Source organism: Nicotiana tabacum, chromosome 3 (genome assembly GCF_000715075.1).
Source record: "Nicotiana tabacum cultivar K326 chromosome 3, ASM71507v2, whole genome shotgun sequence".
NCBI classification, from domain to species: Eukaryota; Viridiplantae; Streptophyta; class Magnoliopsida; order Solanales; family Solanaceae; genus Nicotiana; species Nicotiana tabacum.
Window position 1 is genome coordinate 91,878,966 of NC_134082.1, and position 11,195 is coordinate 91,890,160.

The window sequence follows — 11,195 nt, forward strand, 5'->3', positions numbered from 1 at the left end:
TAATTAATTTGAATTTAATTAATTTTTGGCTCACGGGCAGGCCAGGCCAGTCTCGGTCAAGCCTCAAGGGTCAGCGGACTGACTTGGGCCGGGCTTATAATCCTCACTTTTAAATGGGCTCAAAAAATCCTAGCCTAACCCTACCCAAATAGCAGGTTGGGTTGGGCTGGCTTCAGCCCATTTTGATGGCTCTACTTTTTATAGAAATAAAGGGATTTAAGTTTTCACCAACACTAATTTTTACAAATGTTCTACAATAATAATAATTCTCAAATTAATCGAAAAAATTCCAACAACTATAACCATGTTAGTGAATCACATAATTTAATTTTTTACATTTTAAAGGTCGTATTTTAAGGTGCAAAAAACTTTCAATTTCTACATGTTTCCCTTTAAAATGAGATGTCTCTTCTTATAATTGTTTAATGTACAAATTTTCGTTGCACATGGTATTACGCTATTACTAAAATTCTGGTTGACTTTCTCATGTAATGTAACATAAATAAGTTGCACATGTTATATACTAGTTAATAATGATTGCCAAAATTTAATCATTTAATGATTCTTTGGAAACTTAATCGTAAAAAATAATTTATATAATTAATACATAAGTCAAATTTCATTAACAATTAGCATAGTTTATATAAATCCAACAACAATCCTGACAACTTGTTTAGAGATAATTACAGATGTGAGTTTAAGTTATACTCCTATTGTTTGTTAGATCGGAAACGATGGAAAGTTAGGGAACGACCTCAGCATTTTTATTTATTTAAAGAAATGAGAGATGGAGGTGCAAGCAAAGTGGCTTCCTTTAACATTGAACACTTATGGTGACTGAAACACAAGTTACATTCCAGGAAGAGATTTGCTTTGGATGCAAATATACAAGAACAGTATTGATTTCAAAAGATTTTATTACAAGTCTTTAAAGAGATAAAAGTCGTGGTAACTTATTATTTGCAAAACACAAAACTTCAATCACCTGTAATATTATAGAATTGTTTACACTGTAAATGGTAGTATATAGCTTAAATCCTTGAACAAGTTTCATTCCCAACACTTGCTGGAAGATATCTTCTGCAGCCGCTAAAACATTTAGAAGAGATACTTACTGATGTTAGATGAAGTTAGAGGCTTTACCTCTTTAACACTAAGCTAAATAAACAGGAAACCTTTTAGGATCAAGTTTAGACATCATGTGCTTGCTTTATTATGTCTATTCAGATTTCATCTACAAAATCCAATCATGGTTATGACTCTATTCCCTGTTCCTTTAGCTTATGTAGCACTACACTCAGAAGATAGGACACAAACAAAGAAATGAGGGAAAGACAAAAACATAATGACAGCACAAAGCAATACAGGAACTGAAGGGCAAAACGGGTCAAGCACCAGTTTTCAATCACCTGGAGACACATTGTTTTTATAAGGTTAGTTTCCCAATGTTTTCATTAATCATTCAATATGGAAACGGGTAGATTTCCTTGCAGGCAGCAGCACATCAGATAGAGTTCATTTCAACATTTTCTTTTAAGCTTCGTTAATAATAGTATAAAGATCAGAAAATAGAAGGGGGTCTGGGGACAGAAATTAAAGACCTTAGAAAATTTATAAGGTTAAAAGAAGAAAAAAAACTATCACTTACTCAACTCACTGTACATCACTTCATATCTCAAGGGATCTCCATCTGGTATAGTTGAAGCGCACACTGAGCACTTTAAGTAATGCCACCAATTAGACTAACTACTTTGGATGCATTCTACTTGCATTGTCAAATCCTTGATCCCAGCATCACGTAATATTTCAGATACTTGTGCCTTTGCAGATAACTTCTCACTCTCGCTTGAGACAAGAAGATGAAGAGTACCAATCACATCTGAGTTCGTGAAGCTCCAAACATGCAGCTTCTGAATCCCAGATAAACCTTTTATCTTCATGACATCGTTTACAGCTTCCTTCAAATCCTGTTCATGAGCCCTTGGAATTCTTTGCAGTAAAATTTCTGCTGAATTCCTGAGCAATGGGATTACTGAAGATATAATTAGAACAGAGATAAAAATTGAGCAGGCGGGATCAGCAACGAGCCATCCCTTGTACTTGATTAACAGCGTCGAAATTACCACCCCAACACTACCCATGGTGTCAGCCAGAACATGCAAAAATATGCCTTCCATGTTATGATCAATGTGCCGGTGTTGCCGCTTATGTTTCTCAGTGACACCCTTGTCTTGACCATGAGAAATATCTGGTCCTTGCAAACTTGCAACAGAGCCGTGGTGCACCTTTATCGAAGAACCACTTGAGCTGCCAACATGACAATGTTGGTGAGCATCATCATGATGATGGTGCCCGTGGTTATGGTCACAGGAATGATCATGAGAATGAGGAGTCTTATGGTCATGAGAATGGTGGTCATGGTTATGGTCATGAGAATGAGGAGTGTTATGGTCATGGTTATGGTCATGAGAATGAGGAGTGTTATGGTCATGGGAATGATCAAGAGAATGAGGAGTGTTATGGTCATGGGAATGATCATGAGAATGAGGAGTCTTATGTTCATGGGAGTGATCATGAGAATGGTGGTCATGGTTATGGTCATGGGAGTTATCATGGTCATGTAAATGGTGAAGATGGTGATCTTGGAGACTATCGCCTGTGGAATGAGAATGAGCATGTGAATGGGAGTGTGAACATGATCCACCATGGGCATGATGATGTTCCTCGTGAAAGAAGATCAAACCCACGATATTAACAAGAAGTCCACCAATAGACACTGACAATAGGCTGTTAGTAGAAACCTCCTGAGGGTCTAATATCCTCTCAAATGATTCAAGCACAATTAACGCTCCCACGAGGACAAGAAAAACAGCATTTGCATACCCAGAAAGAATCTCAAATCTTCCACGACCATAGTTAAACTGACCATTTGCTGGCAACCGGGATATGTACGAAGCATATAACCCAATAGCTAGAGCTGCACAATCAAACAGCATGTGACAAGCATCTGATATTAACCCAAGGCTATTACTCATAAAACCAGCAACAAATTCCACAACCATGTAAGCTGTATTGATCAAAAGGAAAAGCGCTATCTTGCGAGACTTCCTCTCACCCAAGATATGCCGGAGAGGTTTCATAACCGAAGTCGTAAACCAATCCGACGGTTCCAACCCCAACTCAATATAATTACTATCAACGGGATCCAAATTCCTTACTGAAATCCAGTGCAACAATCCACATATCAACAATCCCCAAAGCGAAAGCTCGGGATAATAAAACAATTCCAATACAACAGTACATAAATAGGTCACAAGATACTCCTTTTGAAAATCCTTCGACGAAATTGTCCTCTCATCAGTAAAATTCTCACTCAAAAGCACACCAAACACTACTGTGTTCACCAAAACCCAACCGAGACTCGAAATAGAGATACTATCTCCGTCTGCTTCAAACACAAACATACTTATAACAGCAGGTACAAACAGCATTACAGTAGTAAAAAACAAAGATATCAATCTAACCTGCTTCCTACCCATTTCCCTTAAACTACCTAAATTCATAAAACTCCTCTCATAACACCCCAAAAACCCGCAAGCAAAAGGAAGCAACATAGGCCAAATCCTTATACAACTATACCTCGGCAGAATCGAAAACCCCATTTCAGTTACATTTACAGAAGATAAAGGGAAACATTCGATTCTATCCCAACTAACAGATAGCAGAAATAACCCAATAAACATAGCAATAAACCCACAAACCTTGGACGATCTAATCTGATTCTTGTCAAAAAGATCGAGTCTCTTTCCATCAGAAATGAAGCGGGCAGCTATATTTCCGGAAACTTCAGCAAGAATCATTGCAGCAGTGCCACAGTATCTCAGAGCTTGAAATCTCAGCAGAAAAACTATAGCAAGAAGAAGGGATTTTTGCAGTAGAAGCTTATATAGAGATTTGGTGAAGGAGAAAAAAACGAGCCGGTGGCGATTTTTGTGATGAAAAGGGTGTTTCGAAGTGAAGATGGAGAAAGAGAAAGTGAGGAGAAAAGAGAGGAGGGAAACGAGGAAAGAGAAAGGGAAGAGAGAGAAAGAGGAAGGCGAAGAACGGAGGAAAGGGAGAAGAGAGTAAAGAGAGCGGAGAGAGAAGAGGAGGAGGAAGAGAAATGGTAAAGATGAGGTTTTTGTTGAAGATTTGGGAGTGGGGAAATAGGAGGGAATTCGGTGTTTAGACGGAGTTGGAGTTGGAGTTGAGGGTGGGTAGTTGTTGAAAAGAGGGTAGGGGGTTCTTGTGGTAGTAGGAGTGGCGGTGGTGGTGGAAATGGTGGTGCGTGGTGGGAGTGAGAGACGATGGGGCCGGTGATGGTGGTGGTGGTGGTGGTTTTCAGCCATTGTCGGAGAGTCCAATGGAAGAATTTTCCAACGTTAATGATCAACAATGTCGGAATTATGGAAAGATTAAGTCATTGACTTCCATTGGGTTGGGCCAAACTCAAACTCCGGAATTGTTTCTTGGACCAGTGGGCTATTTTGTAAAAATAGCGGGGGATGGCTAGATTTGTAATCGAAAAATAGTCAATATTTGCAAAGCAATAGAAAAACAGTCATTTATAAGTGACTCTTGACTGTTATGGTGTTCGAAAAAAGCGGACAAGATGAAGAAGCTCTGCTTTTTAAATCAGGGGTAGTTTTCTTTAATTATTATTTCGTACGTAAAAATGGCTAAATTTCAATTAGTTTTGCAATTATATATGACTTGTTTTCCAATAGTATTTGCGAGTTTCCCTCTGTTTGATTAGAATAGATGGTGGGTATTGTCATTTAGTCCGCGCCATAAATTATTTATATTTGATATCTAAAAAAGTGTATAAAATTTATATATTTTTTGTATATAAGATACAAAATGTACATAGATACAAAAAAAAAATTATACATTTTTTAGCTATTATTTTTACAGCGGCTATACAGTATCATTTTTTCATAGATGATAGGATGATGGGATTTAATGTGGCAAGGAAAGAGGCAAAATTGGCAGTCACAACGGCTAATATTGTAATTTTTGAGCGATTGTATGAGGATATTGGGGGCAAATGAGGCGATAGAAAGCTATACAAGTTAGCCAAGATCAGAAAGAGGAAGGTTCGGGACCTGGATCAAGTGCGGTGCATCAAAGACTAAGACGGTAGGGTTCTGGAGGAAGAGGCGGGTATTAAGCGTAGATGGCAATAGTACTTCCATAAACTCCTGAACGAGGAAGGGGACAGGAACATTGTACTAGGAGAGTTGGAAAACTCAAAGAGTCAGAGGGATTTTGGGTTTTGCAGGCGGTATTAAGAGTGAGGAGGTTGAGGAAATGCGAAAGATGAGTAGGGGTAAGGCAACTGGGCCTGACGAGATCCAGTAGAATTTTGGAATGAAGCGGGGCTGGCAGGCTTGAAATGGTTTACTAGTCATTTTCATGGGGAAGAAGTCGAGGAGTGGCGGTGGAGTTTGATGATCCCGTTGTACAAGAACAAAGGTGATATTCAGGACTGCAACAACTATAGGGGTATCAAGCTGCTGAGTCATACTATGAAAATTTGGGAGAGAGCGGTGGAGAGGAGGGTGCGACGTAGTGTTATTACTATTTCCAAGAACCAGTTTGGGTTTATATCAGGAAGGTCTACTACAGAAGCCATTCACCTTGTGAGGAGATTGGTGAAGCAGTATATGGAAAGGAAGAAGAACTTGCATATGGTATTCATAGACCTGGAGAAGGCTTATGATAAAGTCCTGAGAGAGGTCCTATGAAGATGTATGGAGGCTAACAGTGTCCCAGTGGCATATATAAAGGTGATAAGGACATGTACGAGGGAGCGAAGACTCGAGTGAGGACCGCGAGAGGAGACTCAGATCATTTTCCAGTGGAGACGGGGCTGCATCAGGGATCGACTCTTAGCCCATTTTTGTTTGCCTTAGCGTTAGAGGTGTTGACGCGACACATACAAGGGGAGGTGCCATGGTGTATGCTATTCGCTGACGATGTAGTCCTGATTGATGAGACGCGTGAGGGAGTTAATGTTAGGTTGGAAGTTTGGGGAGAGACGCTGGAGTCTAAGGGTTTTAAGTTGAATAGGTCAAAAACTGAGTACTTGGAGTGCAAGTTTAGTAATGTGATGCACGAAGAAGGAGCGGAAGTGAAGATTGGTACTCAAGCCATCTCCAAAAGAGATAGTTTCAAGTATCTTGGGTCGATTATTCAAGGCAACGGAGAGATTGACGAGGATGTTACGCATCCTATTGGAGCAGGGTGGATGAGGTTGAGGCTTGTCTCAGGGGTTTTGTGTTATAAGAGTGTGCCACCTAGACTTAAGGGAAAGTTATACAAAGTGGTAGTTAGACTGGCTATGTTGTATGGGGCTGAGTGTTGGCCCGCCAAGAAGTTCCATGTCCAGAAGATGAAAGTAGCTGAGATGAGAATGTTGAGATGAATGTGTGGTCATACCAGGAAGGATAGGATCAAGAATGAAGTTATCAGGGACAAGGTAAGAGTGACATCTATGGAGGACAAGTTGCGGGAGTCAAGGCTGAGATAGTTCAAACATGTGAAGAGGAGAGACATAGATGCTCCGGTTAGGAGGTGTGAGAGGTTGTCCATTGCGGGTCTGATGAAGGGTAGGGGTAGCCCTAAGAAGTATTGGAGAGAGGTAGTTATGCAGGATATATCATTGCTCCAGCTTACCGAGGATATGACACATGATAGAAAGACGTGGAGGTCGAGGATTAGGGTTGAAGGTTGATAATTAGTAGTGTGTTCCTCCTCGGTTTACCAGTAGTACTAGGACTATTTTTGTGTTATCTTATTCATGATTCTTTACTATTACATGTTGTGTCATTCGTGCACGTTACCTTAATATATTGTTGTTACTATTGTTTGCTACTTGTTGCCTTATCTCCACTGTGCCTTGAGCCGAGGGTCTATCGAAAACATCCTTCATATCTTTATAAGGTAGGAGTAAGATCTGCGTACACGCTACCCTCCTCAGACCCCATTTATGGGATTATACTAGCTTTGTTGTTGTTGTTTTTTGTTTGAAGTTAGAGGAATTTCCATAACAGATTTTTACCTATCTATACTACATATAAAATTTATTTATCCTCCCTAATCAAGTTTTAACTTAATTATATGGCATATACAAATTCATATTAATAATTATCCCTTTATATTAAAAAAATTAAATAGGGAATAAGTTATTTTCCCATCCCCGCGCTCTCTCTCTCTTTATCTCTCTCTATGTTCTTTTCCCAATTTTTCTTCCTTCATTTTTCTCTGCTTTTTATCCTTTTTTTAGGAAATTCGTTAATGAATTTCAATTATTTTAATATAGAGTTTTAACTTCGCAATTTCCTTTTATGTTGCATAATTTGTGTTTGAATTAGCATTGTCAATCAATAAATTTTGAAGGTATTTGATTCTCCATCATTGGCAATCATTAAAAAACTCCGGAGCTTTGAATTCGAATTTGGGGTTTTCAAAAACAATTGTTTGTTTGGATTGTGTGCTGCTGCAAATAATTTGAATATTCTTTAGAGCTTATCTCTCAATTTTGAGGGTGTTTGGTGAAAATTAAGTTGATTTTCAGATTGAAACTCGAAGAAGAACACATGACATACAATATACTTACGAAATTGTATTAAAGTTGTATGTAAATTGTATTTAAATTATATTATGCTGTAGTTATATATATTTTTTATTTGAATGTTGTATGAAAGTTGAAAAATAGTTGTATAATGTATGAATCGTTGTAAGAAATTTGTAGTTAAGTTATAAATATTATCTTTTTACCTAAAGTTGTTGGTATGTATCAAATTGTATTAAGAGAGGAAGTTTTGATTGAAAATTTAGAGAGGAAGAAGAACATACCACATACAAAATATATACAAATCAGATACAAAAAATATATTGTATAAAATTTGTATGAAAATTATATTTAAGTTTTATGATGTTGTCGTTGTATTAACTGGGTAGAAATGTTCTATGAAAGTTGTAGATAAATTGTAAATAAGTTGTATATTATATAATTAGTTGTATGAAATTTATTTTTAGTATGTATGTTATTGTAGATATATCAAATTTGTATTATTTGTATGAAATTTATTTTTAAATTTTTTATATTGATGTACCATACATTATTCTTTTCTAACTCAACTTGTTAAAGAAAGAAAAGTAGAGAATGAATTCTGAATTGACTCATGTGCATTGATTCATGTTTGTTTAAACTGAAAAACTTGAATATTGTAGCAGCAATAAAGACTGATAATGGCATTCCATAAGTAACTGATATGACTGCATATGTGCATAAAGTTTTTCTCCTTTTAAATATTTGGAGTTGTGCTATAATATGCTGCTTTGAACTTGCTATTCCAATTCTTGATGATGGCCCTGAAGTTGAGAACGATGTAAGTGACGACCTGTCGTTAGCATAACTTGAAAATGAAGAACTTATATTGGTTTCTATTTAGGAGGGAGGCGGCAAAGAGAGAGAAGATTTGTGCTAATTATGGCTTAAAATATGTAATACACAATTGGAATGATTTTTTTTTTAATTTTGAAAAATATTCTAGCAAAGGCCAACACCCTTCATCTCCTCCTCGACAGACTCATGTTTCCAATTCTGCTAAACCTAAATTCCTCCGGTAGACATTTCACCAAACTTTATTTCAATCATCCAAATGAAACAAACTTAATAAAAGTTAAGAAAAAACAGGAAGATAGAGATCTAGTGTATGCATGTAGCCACCATAGCGAGCCAAAAGCCGATTGAAAAGCAAAACAATGGCTTTATGAGATGCCTCCCCTTTTGGGTTTTTACTGTTGGATCCTCTCTAAACTAATTTAAAAAAACAGACAACACTTTCTGTGAAGGAGTGCTATTGAAAGAGGAGAGAAAAAAAAATTAGGATAATTTTGGTAAATAAGTTTTAAATATTGTATAGGAAGGAAAATCCCTTTTCATAAAGTACTGCTATAATTTAAAGTCCAGTAACTATAGTTTGCCTAATTACTATTTGTAGCTATAGTTCAAATGTTACTAGTTTGTAACACACGTATTCAAACTCGCAATGAATACAACCTATCTCAACTGTATTCATTCACGTAATGAATACAACCTGTATCAATTAAATTCGTTCGCACAATTATATTCATTCGTGCAACGAATACAACATGTACCAACGATAACCAAGGTGAAATACAAGGGTGTATACAAAGCATACAACTTGTATCGACTGTATACATAGATTTATGCAGAGGATATAACCTGTATCGAATGTATTTGTTAGCGCAACTAAGAAACGCAGGGACTATCTGTATGCGGTAAAATCGGAGGGTCCAATTTTTCGTCATTACGATGCCTCGTAAGCACATTTCAAAGGTTCGAGACTATGGTCGCGATTCACCCCCGAGGGATATCGACGCTCGACCTCGGGGCAGTATGGACCAATAGTTATAGTGAAAACGTGGGGAGTTCCCAAGGCGTGTAACTAGAGCTGACAAAGTCTAGTGGGCTAGTCCAGACCCGAATCAAGGCATTAAATGGCTGTACCAGCCCTATATCTTTGTAATATATGCATTTGTACTATGTTGGGATTCCCCCTCATATATAAAGGGGATTCTTGTCATTTTGTAGGGCATCTGATATTCAATACTAGATATATTAGAACATTCTCTCTGCTCTCTAACATATTCTCTTGATCTCATTACTTCCATTTATTACTTATATTCATTGTGTTCTATTTATTGTTCATCATTTATTGCTTATCATTGATCATAAAAAGTCATCATTGTAACTCTCATAACTGTTAATCCTACCTCGATTGCCCTAAGCCGGCCACCAGACTCGACCTCGAGGCCCCATACATGCAAGCTCGAGGCCTAGATTTCTAGCCGTTTGGTTTGACTATCACATCGTTTTAAAGCTATAATCTAGCTTTCTAATCTTTTACTTAGCATCCATTGCCTAACAACTAGCATAAAATAGATCACGTATTTTTAGAGCCGCAAAATCAAATTTAATTGTTATTACCATTTTCACGGTAAATAGTTTGGCACCCATCGTGGGGCTAAAAATAATAGTGATTATTTTTTTGCTGGTTTAACTAAATAACGCAAGTTACCTTTCACATTTTTTTTTCTTATCCAAGATCATTGATTTCAAGTCAAAATGTCTAACTTAGTAAATGCACGTGAAAACAACAATCTTGAAGACCACAAAGAGAACGGTGTGGATGTTCCGGGTGTTGGTGTATTACCACGAAACCCTGAGAATGCGCTAGAACAAATTCCCGTGGACATGGTCTCACGTGATGCCCAACATGTCGATATAAGCTCCCACACCAACAGGAGCATACATCAAGGAGATAAACAAGAAGTCCAAAAAACTCCAGCTCGGGAGGAACAGAAGGTCAGCCTTCACTTTATTTTTGAGATGTTGCAGGCACAACAGTTGGCAATCGCTCAGCTGCAGAGCCACCAAAAAACCCCAAGTACAGTGGCCCCGGGAATGGCCCCTCAGACCAAGCAGGTACCAGAAAGATCAAGCAACAACGGGTTGGCAGCCGGCCCGTCCATCATAAAGATGATCGAGGACCTCACAAAGAGGATCAAGTCGGGCGAGAAAAAGATAGAAGCCAACAACAAGAAGGTCGAGACTACAATTCTAGGGTCGATCAAATTCTGGGTGCACCCCCAATCCTGAAAGGTGTTGATTCAAAGAAGTTCGTACAGAAGCCATTCCCATATGAAGCGGCTCCAAAACCCATTCCAAAGAAGTTCAGAATGCCAGACCTTCCAAAGAACGGAACCTCAAACTCAAATGAACATGTTACTGCTTACACTTGTGCAGTGAAGGGAAACGACCTAAAGGACGACGAGATCGAGTCCATCCTATTGAAAAAGTTCGGAGAAATGCTTTCAAAAGGGGCAATGATGTGGTATCACAACTTGGACCCAAAATCGATAGATTCATTTGCCATGCTGGTAGATTCTTTCATAAAGGCACATTCTGATCCCATCAAAGTAGCGACAAGGAAATCTGATGTCTTCAAGATCAAGCAGAGGGAGAATGAGATGCTGCGAGAGTTCGTATCTCGCTTTCAAATGGAACGAATGGAACTACCTCCAGTCTCCGATGACTGGGCAGTGCATGCCTTCACTCAAGG

General features: G+C 38.1%; 1 protein-coding gene across 2 annotated transcripts; it reads right to left on the reverse strand.

Annotated features, from left to right (window-relative positions):
• Positions 1 to 965: 965 nt before the first annotated feature.
• LOC107805517 (uncharacterized) lies at positions 966 to 4,571 on the reverse strand. 2 transcript variants are annotated; one of them, XR_012707657.1, is made up of 2 exons: positions 1,649 to 4,571; positions 966 to 1,089 (listed from the first exon to the last, which is right to left on the reverse strand). XR_012707657.1 is itself a non-coding variant. In XM_016629578.2 (1 exon), exon 1 carries the CDS (start codon positions 4,386 to 4,388, stop codon positions 1,743 to 1,745), a length of 2,646 nt encoding a protein of 881 aa, XP_016485064.2. In that variant the 5' UTR covers positions 4,389 to 4,571; the 3' UTR covers positions 1,424 to 1,742. The 2 variants fall into 2 exon arrangements, 1 of the variants encoding a protein (XP_016485064.2); XM_016629578.2 differs by lacking the exon at positions 966 to 1,089 and having other exon boundaries at positions 1,424 to 4,571.
• Between the last annotated feature and the right edge of the window lie 6,624 nt (positions 4,572 to 11,195).